The following is a 21397-nucleotide window of genomic DNA, read 5'->3' as shown; positions in this document are numbered from 1 at the left end:
TTGCTGACTGTCCTCAAGAGTTAGGACACTTCCAAATAGTTAAGAATAGGCAGTTGCACTGTTCTCAAATTTCTGCTCATTAATAGCTACTTGTGAAAATTGTTGCCAGAAGTCCATGAAAAGGAGGCAGAAAGAGGTAATAAAAAATTTAGCTGCAAATATTGTTCTCAGTTTTTATAGCCCACAAAAAGGCTGTGGAATCAGAACAACAGGGGAAAAAACAGTGACATCTGAAATGATGATATACAGCTCAGTTGAAATTGGAAGTTGCAGTTGTTTTGGACCTTGTAATCCAACTTGACTAAAATGACTGTTGGGGATGATAACTTTATTCTTTTTCCTGACTTTGTGCATAAGATATAAGTAGAGCACAGTATAAATATTTTACTTGGTCAAGCTTTAAAATATCTTTGCATGAAAAGCATTAAAATATCAGGTGACCTTGCCTCTCTCCCCCACAAAAATATGAAGAACAAAAATATGCCTTATTGATTTGTGTTATCACAGAGTGCGTTTTACATCTCCCTTAAAATGTCTACTCAGTCGTTAGTGATCATTAAAATATTTTTTCAATAGAAATAAAAGAATGTAAAAGAAGTGATAAAGTATTAGACTCAGAAGAGACAGAGTAAGAAGGTGTTCAGAGCTCTAGAGAACTAGTTTTTTTGAATCTGTACAGTAGAAATGAGAACTGTAATTAATCAGAAAAATATGTTCAGGACCAGTTGTGAAACTAATTGCGTCAATGGATTCTAAATAGTAAGAAAGGCTCTTACTTTGATACTGTAAATTACAGGCATATATTAATGCAGTTATATTGCAAATATATTAACGAAAGGGTAGCTTCAGGTTGTATTTCATGCTGGAGTTAGAGGTTGTGTGTAGACTACCAGCTAATTGGAATTGAGACTTCATTGTGCTAGGTAAAAATCATAAAAAATGGCCCAGCCGTTCTCCATCAGGGCATTCAGTATGGTCCTTTTCTACATGTTGCAAGGTGAAGATCTCTATTCCTGCTGAGACACTGTACTACAAAATGAGGTATCCTTTTTTGAAGGTAGTGTTTGCTAAAAAAGGAATTTGGTGTTACACATTTCATCACATTAGTTTGCAGAAAGTCACCTCAAGTTAGTACTTTCCATTGGATTTGTCCTGGTTATTGGGTAGTTCCTGTGAAATTTGTGCAGTGACTAATTCATAAGTATTTGACAACTTTGTTATTTTGGTTTGGATTTACTGTATTTTTTGTAAAAATGTTATCAAATTTAAAAATAAATACTAAGTCTTCTGTCCTTCTGAAAGATGAGTACAGTGTCCTGGTGTGTCACTCCTTTATCCTTAATGGATCTTGTGGGAACACTTATGGTCAAAGCTGAAATAATGCTTATAAATACTGTTCTTAAAGTAACTAAGATTGATGCTGTGTCTTCTTCATTGACTTCCCTTTTTTGCATATTAACACTGTTTTATGTTTCTTTTTATAAGAAGTTCTAAAATGTGATGGATAAGTCCTTCATAACACAGTTCATGTTACATAAAGACTAAAATTCCACTTTCTCTATGTGTGGCAGTGGAAGTATTTTAGGTGTTACAACACAGAATAGTTGATGTTGGTGAGGACCTCTTGAGATTGTCTGGTCCAACCTCCCTGCTCAGTGCAGGGTAAGCTAGAGTAGGTTGCCCAGGATTGTGTCCAGTCAGGTTTTGAATATCTCCACTAATGGAGATTCCACAACCTCTCTGGTCAACCTGTTCCAGTGCTTGGAACACTTCACAGGAAAAAGTGTTGTGTTGAAAGAGAATTTCATGTGTTTTAGCTTATGCCCATTGTCTTGTCCTGTCAGTGAGCACTACCTTTTCTTAATTCCCTCCCATCAGCTACTTAAACACATTGATGAGATCCCCTGCCCCAAGTCTTCTCTTCTTCAGGCTGAAGAGTCCCAGCTCTCTGAGCCTTTCCTCGTAGGAGTAATGCTCCATTGTCGTAATCTTCATGGCCCTTTGCTGGATTTATTCCACTAAGTCCCTACCTTCCTTGGTTTGGGGAGCCCCAGGTGTGGCCTCACCAGTGCTGAGTAGAGAGGAAGGACCACCTCCACTGACCTGCTGACAATGCTTTCCCTAATGCAGAGCAGGACACTGGCCTTTTTTTCCTGTGAGGATGCATTTCTGGGTCATGGTCAACTTGTTGTCCACCTGAACCCTCAGGTCTTTACTTGCAAAACTGCTTTCCAGCTTGTCACACCCCAGCCTGTACCTGGTGACTGGGGTTATTCCGCCCCAGATGCAAGACTTGGCATTTCCCCTTGTTGAACTTTGTGATATTAAACAGTACTGGCCCCAGTGGTGAGTGCTGGGGTGCACTGCTAGTGACTGGCTTCCAACTGGACTTTGTGCCACTGATCACAATCTTCTGGATGTACTCTTTCAGCCAGTTGTTAATCCTCTTCATTTGTGTAACCCGTACTTTGTCAGCTTCTCAGTGACACTTCCCAAGATACTTTCTCTTTTTAGGAAGTAAAAAAATAAATAAATTACAATCTAATCTCATAATTTTGAAAATATGCTTCATCATTAATGTTTTTTTGTGGTGAAAAGTGACATTTCCACAGATGTAGTCTTTTCTGTTTGTGTGTGTGTATTTAGAACAGTCTGGCATCCAAAATGTATTTAATAATCTTGGGCCTTGCCTTTAACTCTATGCAGGTAGAAATATTATTAGAATGACTATAATAATTTTAGTGATATTTGCAACAAATGATCCCTTCCCACATATATTAAGGGAAAAAAAAATCTAGTTCTGTTGGCTGCCTGCTAATAAATATGGTGTGGTCTCTGACTTAAATCTTTGTGATACCCTGTCAAAAGCCTGAAGAAATTGTCTCAGGATTTTGTTCTTAGAACAGTGAACAAAGCTGTCAGTTTAGGCAGAACACTGGAAATGCTGAGTATGAATGGAGTCTCTGGCTCTTTTTAGTATTTGAAACAAATTTTTATTTTTAATTGTCCCTGTGTAACTGGAAAGAGCTTTGTGTTTTGAAGAGTGATTTTTTTTTTTTAAGTTTTTCTAGGTTGTTGAAAGGTGAAATTCAGTTAAGTCTTGTAACGAGTGTTTAAAATGCTATCTTTAGTTTAGATTTTGGTGATCTCATCCCTTGCCATTTTAAAGAAGTCTCAATTGTTTTCTGTGGAGTCATTGATGGTAGAATGGCATGTAGAGTTCTGGCTTGTCTTCTGTTGAGTCACTGAGAAAAATTAATCTAGTCTTGTGAGGTTGAATTATGTGGTGAATTGTCTTCCTAACATTAGGTCATGTCTTGCTTCCAAGAAAAAAAATGTGCAGTTGGTTTTTGAATATCCGTAATGAGAAGGTAGAGAGACTGATCAAAGCAATAATGTGGATAATACAAAGTTTTTGAATATGGAGGAATAGTATAATGGAAATAAGAAAAACAGATTGACTAAACTGAGCATCTTTAATCAGTGTTTAATGTGTAAGCTTACTTACAGGTTAAGAGTAGAACTACTACTCCAGTTTAAGTCCCAGTGCCACTAATTAGTGGTAATATGTTTGTACTGTTTATAGACCAACTTGGAGCTAGTTAGTGTGTGTTAGCTCCTTTGCAGGTTTGTAAACATACTTGAGAGCTTGTTTGATTTGCCTACTAGGAATGCAATGCATGCTTGAATAATATATATAATCAGTCTCAGTGTAGTAGTTTTAAAAAGGTTGTTAAATAAGATTTTAGAACCTAATTAACTTTATTTTTATTTTTTTACAGGATGGTTTGAATTCTTTGGTCCTTGATCTGGATTATCCAGCACTGAGGAAGAACAAGAACATCGATAATTTCTTAAATAGATGTAAGTCACAAGTGGCCATTAAACAATGATACTGTTGTGATCTCAGTCATAGGAAGCTGAGTGGTCAGAAATGCATTGCTGATTTTCATTTCACTAAGTTATGTAACTCTGAGCTTCTATATTCAGAATGCTTTGGAGGATCATTTATTACAGAGAAGTCTCATTTTGGGAAGTCATTTTATTGCTGAAAATATGTTGGAAAATACCAGATGTAGATTGTAATTTTTCCAACTGCAGTTGGAAAAATCCTTTTATGTTATTTTTTATCTTAAGTGTGTGCAGCAACATAATTTGTAAAGCATATCCCAGTTATTATTCTTTAGGAATTAATTACTCAAAATGTCAACATTGTATATACAGTCTTATTTAATCTAACAGAGAAGCCTGCTGTTGATTTTTAAAACTGAATTATTACCTTAAAATTTCTTAGTGCGTTTTTGAACCTTTGTGTAAATGTGATTCTCCCCAAATTAATTTTAGACAAGATCTTGGAGTTTATTAAACATATGAAAATGGAAGACTGTTACATCAGAGTAGCTGTGTTTTGTATTTTTTTAAGTGTTTCCTATTCACGTATACAAATAATTTTTTTTTCTTGTAAAAATAGTGGATTATTTGCTTTAAAATGTAAGTTGCAGTGAGTAAGCTGCCTTGGAACAACTGTGTTTTGTAGTGAGCTTATTTTGAAATTTATTTAAGAAAAAAACAAAGAACAAAAACTTTTCTATTTGCATATGTTGAGCGTACTGTAGATGCAGTCTTATAAGCAGTTCCTCTTTTGATTCTTTACTGGTAAGAGCTATGTGTGTCTGCCCTCTATTGCTCCAGAACTCCTTTGAATATCTATCTACTCATGCTCCTCAGTTAAATGGTGGCTGGTGTAGTCATTTGTGGCGAGTTCTTATGTTTGGAATTCAGTGCTGCACTGCGAGGTTTAGCAGAGCCCAATAGCTGGACATGCAGCTTTACAGTTGCCAGTAAAGTCTCATTTGGGGAAGTCACTGAAAACAGAATAAATAAGAAACAGCAGATTAGGAAAGAGGGCATACCTTGGGATTTTTCTCAGTTTGAGTTCCAAGGAATTCAAGCAGGTATTTGTCAAAGAAAGGATAAGGAGCAGCATTTTAAGTAATTTTACTATGAGCAACTCTGTATTGCATGTGTGACGTGAAGGAAAAGCCCTATCTACAGCAAATATGAAAATGACGTAAATGACAGTATCAGTAACTTTCATGAGCTGTTCAGATTCACCTTTACATTACGATATGATTTTTGCAGTAGAACAAAATTAGAAACCTTCTTCTAATCAGAAGATCAGTACCTTCTGGCTCTTAAAAATAGCAACTATGGGAAAGCAGTTTAACCTTGGGAACAGGTTTTTGGTTTTGTTTTTGTTTTTTCTTTTTCTGCAGCCCCTCAGCATTTTTGCTTTGTCTTCTCTTTTCTGAAGGCTGTTGCTCTTTCTCCTTTAGGTTCTTTCCCATTGCTGTATCAAATATTATTAAGTGTCTGATGTGACCTTCAGGCTACCAGCAGTGGCAGAAACCCCAAAATACACTTTATTTCACAATTTTCTTTTGTTCACAATTTTATTACTACCTTTTATAAAAAGTCAGCTGGCAGTTCACAGTTGAAATAGCCAGATACTAGTTAAAAAAAATTCTGAGGTGTGTTTCAGAGAAAATCACAGTAAAGAGTTTTCAGGGGTACACTTCATCCTTACCTGTTGAACTTTTTAAAAAAAAAAAGGCATGGAAGAGCTTACCATTTAGCTCATACATTGGGAGGCTATGCATCTCTTTTAGGAATCACCCATGCAACTTCTCTCCTGTTTCTCTACTGCCTGGAAGAGAATGAAAAATGCTGTTGCATATCTTCTGTGACTTACACTTAAAAAAAAAAAATCTGAAATGAGAATCTTGTAAATATTTGAAGCTTGTAATATTTTGGCATTGCAACTGAAAGAATCAGTGCTGCCACAGCGTTTTGTTTCAAAGTCCTTTGCAACACAGGTGTTTGTGTGGTTTGCTATGAAGCAGACTGGGGAACAGAGCAGAATTAATGCAAAGAGTGGGGCGGTTCATTTGTTTGTTTCGTTTTGTTAAAACTAGTCAAGAAAAAGAAGAGCAAAGACCAGTTTCTGATTTTCATTTTGTTTCACTGATATTTGCACCAACACAAAGGGAGCTGCTTGGGTGCAGGAAAAAAACAGGAGAACAGTTGGGTTCTTACTGGTATTACCATTTTATGCAATTTAAAGTTGCTGAACCTATAGCACCTGTCCTTTTGGAAACTGTCCTGAGGGTAGCAGGTATTAGTGGAAAGGAAGAGTGTACACGGGCTTGCTGAAGCCTCTCACTACCTTGGGCTTGGAAGAAGAGTTGGGAATTGTATTAAGAATTTTTGGAACAGTAAGTTGTTGCTCTCTTAGGTTAGGGAACAGCGAGTTCTTGTCTCTTCTGATTTTTCTCAGCAGCTGAAGAGCTGTAGCAAATGCCTAGATGAGAATTGCTGTCAAAAGGTACTGACAGACTCTGATGGGCTGGCTGTGCCAGGGGCCTGGAGTGTGCATCCCTCCTCAAGGCTTCCTGAGGCAACCGCGGAGAGGTGGCGGGGCCATCGTGTGAGTTAGCACGCTACAGTGCAAAGTGAAGCAGCTGAGGCGGCGGCGTTGCTTATGATTGTTTTAATCCACATGACAATAATTTTATTTTTTTTTGCTCAAAAAAACTGTGGAGAACACTGCAATAATCATCATCCTTTCAGTCAATATAATCACTTAATTCTTTCCCAGTAAGACTTGGAGAAGAAAAATTTTTCTTCTGCTGTATTCCCAGGGGCTTGAATACACCCTATTTCAGACCTACTATAAGTCATTACTAATCAGGTTAATGTTTTATTAATAGCCTATTTTAATTTAAAAATGAAATAGTTTGCATCTCAGCTGAGACATTAATTGACATTCAGCTCAACTCATAGTTTCAAGCTGAAATTCAAATGTTTTAACTCATTTCACAGAGGTACAATTTATTAATTGCCTGTAGTATAGGAGTTTGGTGTATCCTGTTTCTGTGAGCACTTTGCAGAAGGAGACTCTTAGCATGTTTAATATGCAAGAAACTTTTTAACTGCCTGTCCTTCCTTACTATTTTGATTTCCTGCCGCTTTTTCTAAGGCATCGAATCAAAGCAGAGGCACATAAGTATCTCATATAATGCAATCATTTCTTTTCAGTCTTCTGTATTGCTTTAATCAACTGTTAGGATTCTGGTTAAATTTCTGCTTTTTTTGAGTATTCATGGGACAAAAAAGAAGCTTGAACTTTCCAGCATGGGCTTGGTGTATCAAATATTTTATTGGTGTTTTCTTTTCTTCTTCAGTCACCTAGTTTATGACAACAGGTTGAGTAAATTCTTCTAAGTCACTTCAGCCATCTGAGATTTGCCAAGTGTTGAATCATGTCTTAGTGACTTCTGCCTTTATTGGTGGTCTCCCATGCAGGTAGTACGTAGCCTGTTAGCTGCTTTAACTTCTAGGAGCAGAAAGTTAAAGAATTAAGCAACAGTTTTAAAAAACAGTTACAAGTATGTAATCATTTACAATCTTATCATTAGGAGTAGGGGATCATGAAGAATGGATTTTGTGGAAGTTCAAATAGCAGCACAGGGAGTGGTGCCATTCAACAGGCCTGGTACAATCCAGAAGCCTTGAGGCCCTGAATGTATCAGTGACTTCCTATGCTTTATCTAGCATCACTCGAAAACTGGAAACCTCTATTGTTAAAAAGATTTGCTGATGTTTTGGAGGTTGGCAAACTTCTGGAGTGCAATGGCAGTGGACATATTTACAGTAGAAGGAACTTTTAGAACAGGTGTGTCACTCATGCAGCAGCTTTGCTAACCGCCTGAATAAACTTCCTGGAAAGTTGTTTTTGCCATTTACCTCTCCAAGCAGACACTGCTTACTTAGAAGTTTTATCTGTTAATCTTAACTTCTTGCAGAAGTAACAGTTCTGGTTCCTTCCCTTACATTTTGTTATGTCGCTTGAAGTTGCCGAATCATATGCCAGCCGTGTGGTTACCAACAGAAATGCATTATCTGGTATGGTGTTAATGCCTATCATTACTGTAATTCTCTGTATGCCATTACTTCCTGTCTGTGACGCATATGGAATGTCAGATGCCAAGAAGACTCTTAGAAATTTAGTTCACAATAGAACTTACATTGAGTTAAGGAGCTAATTGCCCCTCTGGTTTTCTCTTGGCTTCTTTAAGGCCACTCCTTGCCAGGTCTTTGCAGTCACCTCGGCAGCCTGGGCTCTGGTTCCATTCTTAATGATATTGTTCTGGTAAGAGTAGCGATGGGAGAGGTATCAAATAAGCAACTTTTCCCAAGCAGAGCATGAATCAGAGCCACTGTGTTTAAGAAGTTATATGTCTGTGTTATTAACCACTTTTCCATTTGGGTCCATGATAGATATAAAACAATTCAGTTCTGCCATCAGGCTTACTTCCATTAAGTCAGGGATGTGTCCTCTGCAAGTCAGAGGACTGCTGTTTTCTGTTTCCTGATCTTCTGCTCCTTTTGTCTGTGCAAGACAAAATTCTTCTTGTGTCCCCCTTTCTTTTCTCTGGAGGGGGAAATGCTAGCTTGTCTGAAGCTATGCCCCCTAGTTTCTGCTGCTTCTTCAAGGTCTCCAGCAGCTTCTTGTTCCTCGCTCACCTTTGAACAGCTATTATGTATGCACCCCAAATTATTTCAGTCTTCCTGTTGTGCATTTTGTTTGGTTTTGGGCGGGTGTGGGATTGCAGCACTTCCTGGCTGTACTTCAGTTTAACTTCTGGCTAGACTTTTGCCTAGGGCAGCAACTTTTGACTTAATGTACTCCATAGCAGCACTCATTGACTGTCTGGTCTATGGGGATAAAATTACATTCCCTTGCATTTTTAATCTCATATATACATACCCCAGAACTGACTGATACGTGTTCTTTTTAACTTTTGAGAAAATAACCTGGATTTGAACATCCTTTTTTTCCTTTAAACAGCAGAAAAGCTTGGTTTTCTCCTCCTACCCACCCCCCTTTATTCTTCTAGTCATGCATATATTCCATTTTCACAAGCACTTGTAACCTTCAGCCACATTCTTGCTGCCAGCTGTCAGTGACTGATCCAAACACACTGCCCTTTCAGAAAGTGTAGCTTCATTTGTTTAAAGGTTATAGTGCCATTTTCAAGCAGTAAATCAAAAGCTGTCTTTAAACACTTGCTATCTAGCATTCCTGGTCCTTCCTGGGTTAAAGAAGAAACCTGAGTCATAGGTGATGACCTTCTCACATTTAGGACTTTTACTCAAGCGTCACAGTATTTTATAAGATTCTATTATATTCTGGGGCTGGGGAGGCCATCTAATGTTTTCCTTTAAACCTAACATTTTTTTCTGCCAGGCTTCATGCTGTTGCAGTCTCACGAGGCTGTAAGATATAGTCATGGTATCTGTGCATACAGATACCACAAATGTACATACTCATCTATGTGAAACCTTCTGAAAATTCAGCTACTGAAAGCATAATGTTGGAAAGGTCTCCTGCACCTTGAATTAGATCTTGTTATGTGATACATGAACAAAATCATATGATCCAACATGTAATTACAGCATTGCTTCAGGGTTTCTCTGAGCTTGCCTTCTTGCAGCCTTGTTTTTGTTTCAGGTTAGTTCTACTCTTTGATTATCTGTTCCATATCTGTTAAATTTTATGACAAAATAGCCAATCCATCTGTATAACTGGTACTTCCACAACACCTGCATCCCTAGATGATGGTTATTATATTTAACTAAGATTATTATATCTCAGTTAAATTAGGAGGGGGAAACCTCATTGCTTTCTACAGCTTCCTGAGGAGAGGATGTAGAGAGGGAGGTGAAGCTGATCTCTTCTCCCTGGTATCCAGTGATAGGGCACGTGGGAATGATTCAAAGCTGCATCAGGGGAGGTTTAGACTGGACATGAGGAAGCATTTGTTCACCATGAGGGTGGTCGGACAGGGGAATAGGCTTCCTAGAGAGATGATCAATGTCCCAAGCCTGTCTGCGTTTAAGAAGCATTTGGGACAATGCCCTTAATAACATGCTCTAACTTTTGGTCAGCTCTGAATTGGTCAGGCACTTGGACTAGATGATTGTTGTCAGGTCCCTTCCAACTGAAATTTCTCTTCTCTTCCTCTTCTCTTCTCTTCTCTTCTCTTCTCCTTCTCTTCTCTTCTCTTCTCTTCTCTTCTCTTCTCTTCTCTTCTCTTCTCTTCTCTTCTCTTCTCTTCTCTTCTCTTCTCTTCTCTTCTCTTCTCTTCTCTTCTCTTCTCTTCTCTTCTCTTCTCTTCTCTTCTCTTCTCTTCTCTTCTCTTCTCTTCTCTTCTCTTCTCTTCTCTTCTCTTCTCTTCTCTTCTCTTCTCTTCTCTTCTCTTCTCTTCTCTTCTCTTCTCTTCTCTTCTCTTCTCTTCTCTTCTCTTCTCTTCTTTCTATTCTTATTCCTATTCTATTCTTATTCCTATTCTATTCTTTTCATCTTAATCTTCTAATAGAGCAAGTAAGATTTCTCCATCCTCAGCATTTCACAGGGATGATAAAACTGGTAACTTCTCAGTTGATATCTTGCTTCCTGTCTAAGTTCTCATGATTCACTGTAGAAAACAGCCTCAGAAGTCTCTCAACTCTTTTTCCTGTTCATACTCTCGATTACTTCAGTCTTACTGATACACAAAATGTAGCACATTTGTCTACTTTTGAGGTTTTAGTTACCTCTGTCCTTACAACTTTACTAGCAGACTCTTTTTTTCCTCATTATTAACTTTTTTTTTCTAAATCTCTCCACTCCCCCTTCACACCTAATCTTTTCCTCAGAAGAGTAAATTTTTAGTTGCATTTTTGTGTTCCACAGGTTAAGAAGGACCTCTGGAGGTCAACTGGTCCAACTATCTGCTCAAAACCAAACCAGTTTTGATGTTAGATTATTCAGGTCCATGTGCAGTTGCATTTTGAAAATTTCTGAAGACAGAGATTTTGCAGCTCTAATGGACAGTCCGCTCCGTTCTCCAGTTCTAGGGATTCTTTCCTACAAAGTAGGATTTCTGATGTTCCAACTTGTCTGTTACCTCTTGTCCTTTCACTTTGCACCTTAGAAGTGAAACCGCCTTTCAACTTCTATTAAGGTCAACCATTTAGACTTCTCTAAGCTGAACAATTACAGTTCTCTCAGCTGCTCTATGAGCGTAATGTGGTCCCACCCTCTAAGCATCTTGGTGGCTTTCCATTAAGCTGGGCAATGTTCTGATATTTGTCTCGCACTGAGGAGCCCAAAGCTAGACATACCATTCCAGATGTGGTCTCACAAGTGACAGACAGAGGGGAAAAATCACTTCCCTCGGCTTACCGGCTACGTGTTTACCAGTGCAGCCTTGTATTCAGTCAGTGCAAAGGCTTGCTGCTTGTTCCAACTTGTTAATCTTGTTGTCCACAAGGGCACTCAGGTCCTCTTTCTCGAGGTGCCTTCTAGCAGGTGAGTACAATCCTATACTGTTGTGTGGTGTCATTCCATCCCAACTATAGGATCCTGCATTTTCCTGTGTTGAACTTCCAGAGGTTCCTGTCAGCTCATTTAGCCATTCTGCCTGGGTTTCTCCTGGGAGCAGCTCTGCCCTCCAGTGTATCAAATTTTGAACTTTGAACCACTGACCATGACTTCAGCAAGTTTTCCACCTACCTTGTAGTTTCTCTGTGCAATCTGTGGGCCTGGTTTGGCTACAAAGATACTTTGAGTTATTGTGTTGAAAGTCATGATACAGTCAAGGAAAGGAAATGTGCACTGTTCTCCCCTTGTCCACTAAGACAGACATCTTGTCAGGGAAGGCAATCAGGTTAATCAAACACGGTTTGCGCTTTCTCGATCCAGTCTGGCTGTTCCCATCCTTTCTTGTGCACCAGGTGTTTGTAAGTGGATTTCTGAATTATTTGCTCCATAGTCAGCATGGGCAGTGAGATTTGGCTGCTGTTCCAGCTTTTTGGATCATCCATGTTGCCTTTCTAGAAGATGGACGTTTCCCCTTTACCAGTCATCAGGAGCCTTCCCAAGTTGCCAGGACCTTTCAAAGGTGATAGAGAACAGCCTGGTAATGCTGTTGACTGGCTCCTTCAGCATACTCGCATTCTGTGTCATCTCACTGTCTGGTGTGTGTCAAGTTTGCTTTATTGGTCCTTAACTCTGACTTCCTCTACTGCAACATTTCTCTGCCCCACACTGCTGCTAGCTTTGGGGAGCTGGGAGGCCTGTGAGTAGAGCTTGCCAGTGAAGTCTGAGGCAAAAAAGGCAATGAGTACCTTGATCTTCTCCATGTCCTTTGGCACTAGATCACCTACCCCGCTGAGAGCAGCGGGCCCACATTTGCCTCATTCTTTCTTTTATTGCCAGTGTATTTATAAAGGCTCTTGTTTTCCTTCATAACCCTGCCTAGTTTCAATTCCCACTGTGCTTGGCTTTTCCAATTCCATCCTTGGATGCTTGGAAGATTCCTGCTGGGTAGCCCATCCCTGCTTCCATGTTCCAAACTTTTGCTTTTTGTGCTTAAGTTGAGGCAGAGATTGCCCATTCAGCCAAACTGGCTCTCTGCCATGCCTGCTCGATTTCTAGCTAACTACAACAGACTGTTCTTGCATTATGAACATGTCAACTTTGGAGATCCACCCACTCTTCTACCCTCCGCAGCAGCTTCCCACAGGATCGTGCCTGTGAGTTCCCTGAACAAGCCATAGTCTGTTTTCCTGAAGTCCAGGGTCTGCAGTTTCCCTTCCTCAGTTCTCTCATGGTCTTAAATTCCACCATCTCACAGTTGCTTCAGCCAAGGCTGCCAGAGACTTTGTCATCCCTGACCAGTTCATTCTGGTTTGTGCGTAACAGATCAGAGTGCCTTCCTGACTGGGCTTGTTGCTCACTTGGGTCAAAAGAAATGTTCTTGATGGTCCCACATCTCCTGGATTGCTTGTATCTTGCCAGGTTGCTCTTCATGAATATGTAGGAATGGTTAAACTATTTACTAGTTGTTCATTACCATTAACTCCCTGCTGACGATGTCATCCTTAATGTCATACTGAATTAACTATATCTCTGATCCTTTTTATCCTGTGTTCAGATCTGAGATCCTCTTTAATGCCTTTCTTGGGATCAAATTCCATGGTCTTTGACCCTAAACAGGGATCTCACAATATACACCTGTACTCCTCTCTGAATATAATGATCTACAGCTTTTCATACAATTTCATGCTCTTTCTTGGCTAGAAGTCTTGCTCTAGACAACCTGTTTTGCATTGTTTTGTTCTTCCTCTAAGCAGTTGTGGGGGTGGTGTCAAAGCTTGTCACACTTAAAGATTACCTCCAGTATTATGGATTCCATTCATTGTTTTCATTATCTTTTGTCCTTGTAATAAGAATAGATTTTTTAAAATGCATTTAGCCAGGAATGCATTCACTAGCATGCTACATTTACAAAATTAAAGAGTCTAGGACCTTGCATGTTTCTAGAATTTGTCAGAGGTCAGAATTTCACTGGTTTCCCTTACAGATTCCCACAACTGCCAACAAGAAAAATACTGGACAGACCCTATTTGCAGAATATTGCACCAGAGAATACTTGAACAGAGCATTGTAGACCTAATTTTAAAAAGTGTAGAACTACACACACAGTGAACTCTAAAAAGCACTTTGAGATGACCAGCAGTTATGTAGACATACATAAACTTGAATTAATATTTCATATGGAATGAATGTCTGGATCTGAAGTCACATCCCTGCATGCTCTGAAGCTGTACACGAAGGTTACCGAGTTGTATTCCTCACCATTTAACTGCTGTTAAACCCTCCAAGTGTGTAGGAGCAGCTTGTACCTTTAGTGCTTTTGTGTGTACCAGGTACTTTCATGCTCCTACGTTATCAGCAGAGTGTCGGTGGATCCTGGCAGCACAATGGGTGACAAGGAATAATTGGCTGAAAATTCAAGACAGACATATCAAGTTCTTTTAGCTGCCGGAGTCTTCCTGTAAGCTTGTGAATGGTAATTAGAGGTGTGAAATGAGAGTCAGTAAAATCCAAGAGACATTTCAGTTGTTGCAGCTAAAGGTAGATGGTTAATGGTTTCCAAACAGTGATGAAAGGCTATACTAATAGTGACTGCAGATTTCAAGAATTACCAAGAAGGCTCTAAACATTTAAATAAAAGTAACTTATTTTGATTCTTAATGAAAAATGTTAGAGAAGATTCTTGAATTCTGTTAATACATGCATTATCACAACTTTTATTTGACATGTTTTAGATGAGAAGATTGTGGAAAAAATCCGAGCTTTACAAATGAAAGCTGAAGACTATGATGTAGTGAAAGTGATTGGAAGAGGAGCTTTTGGAGAAGTGCAGCTGGTAAGAATGTAACAATTTAATGATTTACAGCTCTAGCCAAAACCTTCCTCAGTCTTGCATGCTTTATATGTAAAAGTTCATTCTTACAAAGAGTGTTATTTTCATTGTGTCATGAGGTCATTTCTGCACATAGTAAATAGTACATCCAAGTTTAAAGCATGTCAGATTGGAAGGGAAGGATTTGGGAAGCAGCTTGCTAACCTTTGATCAAAATGGAAAAGACAGTTCATGGCAATTCTAAGTTTTTTTGCCTGCAAGCATCACTGTATAATAAAATTTTCCTATGAAAGAGCAAGCTAATAGTGTAACAGAAAAATTTTGTTTGATTTTATAATTGTGATGCTTGCATTGTATTTAACTGATATGACTCCTGCAAGATTTTTTAAGACTCTTTTCTCAGCATTGTCCACTCAACATTGTATCATATATCATATCTAATGTAAGAAAGTGATTACTTTTATATTGCAGAGAAATTCTGTTTTAAAAAAAAAAGGAATCAAAATACAAAAAGTAACTTAGTCTATCATGCATAGTCTGTTTTTAATTTAATTTTAATTTTTCCTGGTCTTCCAAGTCATACTGTGTGATAAATAACACAAAAATGTGAGCATATATATAAGATGAATTCGTATGTCAATTTTGAAATAAGCTATGGATTTAAGCACCAAATAGTGTCTGAGAATACAAACACCAGGGACAAGTTATCATGAACTAGCAGATAACTCTATCAGCTGATCCATGATAATTTCCTCTGTCAGCATTTTTAGAGGAAGAGGGATGTGAAGTAAGTCAGTGGAATGGGGAGCAAGTGATTTGCAGCAACTGAAGCTTGTTCTCTTATTACCACAAAGTAAAAGAAATTACTTGTTTTGCTTGTGCCTTTTGACATGGAACTGACATTTTACAATTCTGTGTTAATTTTACTAAGAAGCTGGGAAAATCATGCTGTCTTGTAATGTAAAGCAATTTTGGAAAATACAAAGATGTTTTGGAGTTTTGTTGAGGAATGTGTCAAGATCTTAGCTCTGAAGTGCTTACAGGAGGTACACACTGTATAATGGCAATGCATTTATTATCCATTTATGAAATTATTTGTATTTTCTACATTAGTATTGGTGAAATTGCTTGGAACTGGGGAAGAAAACCGCTGCGACTAGCCTAACACTATTTGAATGACTCATGGATAATTTGCAAATTTAGATGTAATTCATGTGGCAGTTAACAACATTTAATCAGCAATTTTTATACATTTATCTAGCTTTTTAAGGCAACTTCATCCAAGTGTGGCAACATGAGAATGTAGCTGCCTTTTCCCTATTTCTTTCTGGGTCATTTGCACTTTGTTTTTATCCAGAAGAATTTAAGAAGTATGAAGAGGAATATTTCCAAATTTTCCCATTTTCAACCAAGACTTTCAAAAATTAATGTGTGTCTATGTGGTTTTTATATCCTTGCTGTCAAGAGATTAAAAGCAAAACCAAAACCTTCAAACCTTGAAAACCTTGCTTATTTGAGAAGAGGCTGCTGCAGCGAGCTTTGTAAGAAAGCAGTCTACTCTGTCTTTTCACTGACAGTCACATCAAATGGTTTGTTTTAAAGTCTTTTATTAGACATGTTTATCATTACATATGTGTGTGTATATATATCCACTTATAGTACCTAATAGAGGTGCTCCTTTTCATGCACTTGCATGGGAAGTCAGTGAAGAATCAAGTTGTAAGAAGCAAAGTTCTTCTGTTTGCTGGGGGGGAAAGATGAAGAAGAGAATATCCCAGTAACAGAAGGCATGTGCATTATTTGAATGTCACACTCATATCTTTGCTGGAAGCATCCAAGAGAATTGTATTTTTAATGTGTTTCAAAAATCAAAATACATTGTTTTCATATATGTTTCTAAGAACTTAAGGATTTTTCTAAATAATTTTAATTTTAACATTTCATTTAAAATATAAGTTCTTAATTTGTACTGGCTTAGAATGGAAACTTTTTTTTCCACTGTGGCATGCACAATTTAAAATCTAAAGTAGAGATGATTTTTCACAGTGTATGCACTGCAGTTAGGTAGTTTGAGGGGTCTGAAGACAAACTTCTCGTTTGCTTCATCATTATAATGTAATGATAAAATGCCTAGTAACTTGGTCATATAATGATGGGGATGTTTTTTGTTGTTGTTATGGGGATTTTTAAGTTCTTTAAATGAGCCCTTCAAGCCCCCAAATAAAAAAAGCTAAGAATGCTTGGTACTGGAAAGGAACTTCTGCGTGTTCATATAGAGTTCTTCTGTACTTCATGCCAACTTAAAAGAACGGTATTTTTTCTGGAATGTAGAAACATAGGTAGAAATCATGATATTATGCAGTCTTACAGCTAAAAAGCAGTGGGTTAATAAATACAACTGTAGATCTGAACTAATATTAGCTGGTGATGAGGGCATACATACTTAGATTTTTTGCCTCACAAGGTATGATACAAGTTTAAACTATTGAGCTAAGCTATATCTATTTCTACTCCATTCAGAATGTTAACACCACAGTTGCAGATGATAGATTTGCAGTAATCATAATATTTTGCAACACATTCTGTGATCAAAATAGAAATTTGCTTCAGTGAGGGCTAAACGCAGGAAGAACCATAAATAAAACATGATTAAGTATATGGGTTAAATTCATGAATGTCATGTTATCAGTGTGTGCTGTTGTGCATAAATATTTGTAGCACAAATATTTGTTAAATGTTTGTTATAGCTAAATATAACAAGCCAAAAAATGATTATGTTAATGTACAAAATAAAATAGTCAGCTGTGACCTCCTTCATTTCGTTTCCCCCAAGCTTTCTGCTCCAGTACAACATTTTCTTGTGAAAGAAGTGCTGTGATCAGGTTTCCAGATTCTAGCAAGAAAGGAAAACACATTCTCTGCCGTTGTGTCTTACACCTAGATTTTTTTAAAAAGGCCTTGCTCTTCCCCTCTTCTTCCCCTCAAAGAATTAAAAAATTCAGTCCAGTAAAGAGAGATCAGATGACTCTGGTCTGAGCATCTGACTTTGGTGGAAAAACAATTTCCTTCTAACTCCAGAAGTATTAAAACCTACTCGTGAGCTCTGGCCTCTGGCTTTGCTGTGTCTGTAGCAAAGGGGAAAGCTAAGAAAATAATCACCAGCTGCCAGATCGCCGTTTCTCTTATGCGGTGCCGTGGATAGAAGTGACTGGTGTCTAGGGCAGACAGAAAAATTGAATTATGGTGCTTAATATGTTACTTGTGGTTTATGCAGAAACAGTAATTTATGAGAGCACATCCTGAGTACCTCTCGCTTGTTTTCACTTGAGGAAAGATCCTCTTGATTTGAAATTGAAACATATCCTTTAGTTCCTTCTCCCAGGTCTAATCGCAATGTATTGTAACATTGCAGTGACACAGCAGAATGATTTGATTATGTACTGGAATAGAAAACTAAAGCAAGGCCAAGTCTTCTGTGTATTTGGGTAGTAAAGAATGATCTGTGTGATAGTCTTTGTGATTTCTCAGTGTTGCAAACAAGCGGTTGTCATGGCCTGTGTAAACAGGTGCTGGTTATTTTTTTCCATTAGGTGCTTTGTTTATTAAGTTTATTTCCCCAGCCACTGCTGATGTACACTTCTGTAATAATGCAAATAGAGCAGTCATGGTCTATTATCTGAAAATTTGTCTGGACATGAATTTTGGTACCATATCTGTAATCATTTCTTATGACTCTATTAAGTATTAGGGTATTTGTGATTTATTTCAAACCTTAGAGTTCATTTCACAACTCCAGTCTAGGATCTTAATTTTCTTTTATCATAATAATACGGTACCATTATCAATACTAATACTCAACCTGATAACTTCAAGTGGATATGTTATTTTCTTTGCCTACAGATTGTCTTCTGACATGAATGCTGTAGAAATTATGGATGCATTTTGTGTGTGCTTGTTTCTTGAAACTCTTAGATTGCTGAAGCAGAGTAGAAGGAAATTCTTATTTCTTAATGCGTTTTCATAAGTTAAATGAGGCCATGTTACTCAGTGCTGATGGCATGAAGGGATTTTCCTACCTATTTTGAGAGTTACTCTGGTGAGCTGTGGTTTAAATTTGGCAGTTCATTTAAACAGTTGGAAGAAATTGAAACATCATGACAGTTTAATACATGAATAATCTGCTATATGAGCCAATATATGTATGTACAAATATAGTTCTGGGGTAAAGCACAGTGGCTAGCAGCTGAATAGGCTGTCTCCAGGGGCCATGATTGTGATATAAGGAGTAATATCACCGATGGGTCTGTACACCTGTAAGCGTGCCAAGACACACTCAGTCTTTGGGTGTGCCGGTATGCTAGTTGTTGCTTTGGTTCCGTGATTTTTGTACAGAGAATGAACTTATCTTGACACTTTCTCAAGAAGTAGTTTAGCCTACTAATAACCTATAGGCACTACCTTAGAGAGGTACACAGACTGTGATTTCTGGTCCCCCTACCTCTGTTCACTTTGCTTCTCCTACACATGAGCTTGCTTCAGGCTATGCTGACTTGGAGACTTTTTTTTTTCTTCCCCAAGAAATGGGAGACAATTACTCTTGTAAATTAAGGTGGATATGGTAACTGCAGCCAGGCAAGAAAGAGTGCACAATGCTTTTAGGAATTGTAAATTAACAGATACATTGCAGAGCTTTATGTGAACTTTCACAGAAAATGCATCTTTGGTTAAACTATATTTTTGAGGTCGCTGGTTTTCGTGTTTCTTCTGGTTTTGAGCAGGATTACAAAAACTCTACTTCATGGAGTATAGTTTGTGGTGTACCACCAAATCTTTGAAGTAATCCCATGTGGGATTAGTAAATAGGAAGGAGGTAGCGTTTAAAATCCTTTTTTTTAGGACACCTTCACTAGCTGGTTAATTGTTAATGTCTTAAAATATACAGGCTTATAGAGTTGTTTATGTAGGTAACTTGTTTATGTTCTGGTGTTTGGTTTGAGGTTTTTTGGGGCCTAGATATACAGAAGGTTTTTGGTTAGTGTCAAACTGCAAGATACTAATCCTAAAACTTTTGTACCTATATCTTGAGAGCAAAAAGCCCCAATTTCAAGAATAGTTCATAAATAATCGTGTTTCTGTTCATGTTCTAACTCTTTCCAGGATTCCCACACACACACACCTGATGATTCTGTTTCTAGAGATCATTCCTGTTGGCTTCAGCAACATTAGTGTTTACAGCTCCTCAGAAGGAGGAGACTGATGATCCCAGAATTGTAGACCAAATAGGTGCCTCTCTTGCTTTGCACTGCAGACATAATGGACCTTATACATTTACAGCTGTTCAGGAAAAGAGCCTACTAAACATTCTTTCAAGTAGTGTAATTAAACTCGGACATTGTGTAAAACTAAGAGGTTGGGGGATATGATTTATTTTACTAAATGTGAGGTTTTTAAATACACCAGAAAACCATAGCCATTTGGTTCTGATTTCACAAATTAGTCCACTGAATTTTTTATTTTAATGTGAAGAAAATATGCAGAAACTTAAGATGCCGTTAATTTCTTTCTTTCTGCTGACTCAGACATCTTGCAGCTGCATGCTTCTCACCTTGATTTCTGCAAGGAACACTCAAGAACGTTAAGAAATCCACAGTCCTTTAATAGTTTCATAAAGTAGAATAAATCTCATGTTGTTTCATTAGCGGAGTAATGACTTTATAGTTTGTATTTTAAGGATTTTGTTTCATGTCCATATTCAGATGAAGTTTTAAAAAATACTTCACATTTTTTCATAGAAGTTTTAATTTCAGTTTTCCAAGAAGATTTATGTTACTAATTTTACACAATTTGAAGTGAATTTAAGACCTGCTTAGGAAAAGAAATAGGAGCAATCTTTTTTTGAAAAAGAAAAATTGGAAGAGGCTGAAGTTGGATTGCTTGCAGAATTTCTGACATGAATGAACGCAAAGGATAGATGGTGTTCAAAATAAGAAAATATAAGCAGAATTAAGTTTTATTTCTCCTTACACAATGGAACTTTTGAAGGGGGAATAGATCAAGCATTTCCTTTTTCCTCTGTAAACAGAATTATTTCATCTGTTGTTTTTAGTGTTCTGGGTGATTTGAAGTAATCATGTTGACACAGAAAATGTTAAGAGCCCACTTCTTTAGAGAAAGACAATAATTTTCTCATTCCAAGTTTTGGGTTGGATTTATTCTTTTTTGGTTTGGTTGATTGGGTTCCCCCCTGCCCCCAGTTTCAATTTGAGTAAGCAGACTACTGGAGTCAGCTCTCATTTTCACGCTTATAGCCGTAGTGAGGAAGAACATATGCTTGTACAGGTGCATCTTCAATTAAACAGCTACCTCTTAAGAGCTCCTGCAGCCCCAAAGCACGTCCTTCGTGTGGCTCTGCAGCTTCTCTTCTGGGTTTGCAGTGGCAGCTGCAGCAGTTGGCCAGGCTCTAGTATAACTTCCTTCATTTGGCATCCTTCTTGTTCCACCCTTGCTATGTTTTTTGGAGCAGCTGTTAGGTTTTTATTTCCAGCTTTGGAAGTTCTCTAGTCCTTACTGTGTAGAAAATTGGGTATATGAAGACGTAGAGGCATTGCATTCCAGAAAGCAGTTTGCACATAGGAGAAATATACTATGCTGGTATTCAATTTTTTCACAAGGCATTTTAAAAAAGTTGTGTCTCTTCTTTCTCAATCACCAGGTTCGCCATAAAATGACACAGAAGGTTTATGCAATGAAGCTACTTAGTAAATTTGAAATGATCAAGAGGTCAGATTCAGCCTTTTTCTGGGAAGAAAGAGATATCATGGCCTTTGCCAACAGTCCCTGGGTGGTTCAGGTAAGGAAGCTATGTAAGAGTAATATAATAATAATAAAGCCATAGATCTTTCCCAGTGTTGAACTGGTTTTGATTTTATATCTAAATTCAAATAATGGTTTAGGTTCAGATTTTAGTCTTAAAAAATACGTATTTACAGCAATTCCACTGACTTTTGTGTATTTGACTGAGCTAGAAAGTAGATTAATTTACATTTTAGTCAATACAAATGCATCATAAAACAGAAGTA

General features: G+C 37.8%; 1 protein-coding gene across 3 annotated transcripts in view; it reads left to right on the top strand.

Annotated features, from left to right (window-relative positions):
- The window catches only part of ROCK2 (Rho associated coiled-coil containing protein kinase 2), a 99896-nt gene that overhangs the window by 39280 nt on the left and 39219 nt on the right, over window positions 1–21397 (top strand). For all 3 annotated transcript variants that reach the window (XM_042802951.1, XM_042802950.1, XM_042802952.1), the window contains exons 2-4: window positions 3783–3864; window positions 14221–14321; window positions 21031–21168. In XM_042802951.1, coding sequence (XP_042658885.1) covers window positions 3783–3864; window positions 14221–14321; window positions 21031–21168 — 321 coding nt within the window. The remainder of the gene's footprint in view (window positions 1–3782; window positions 3865–14220; window positions 14322–21030; window positions 21169–21397) is intronic.

Source organism: Tyto alba, unplaced genomic scaffold, assembly GCF_018691265.1.
Source record: "Tyto alba isolate M040663 unplaced genomic scaffold, T.alba_DEE_v4.0 Super-Scaffold_40, whole genome shotgun sequence".
Taxonomy (NCBI): domain Eukaryota; kingdom Metazoa; phylum Chordata; class Aves; order Strigiformes; family Tytonidae; genus Tyto; species Tyto alba.
The sequence above is the reverse complement of the archived record's forward strand: the minus strand, read 5'-3'. Positions and strand labels throughout refer to the sequence as shown.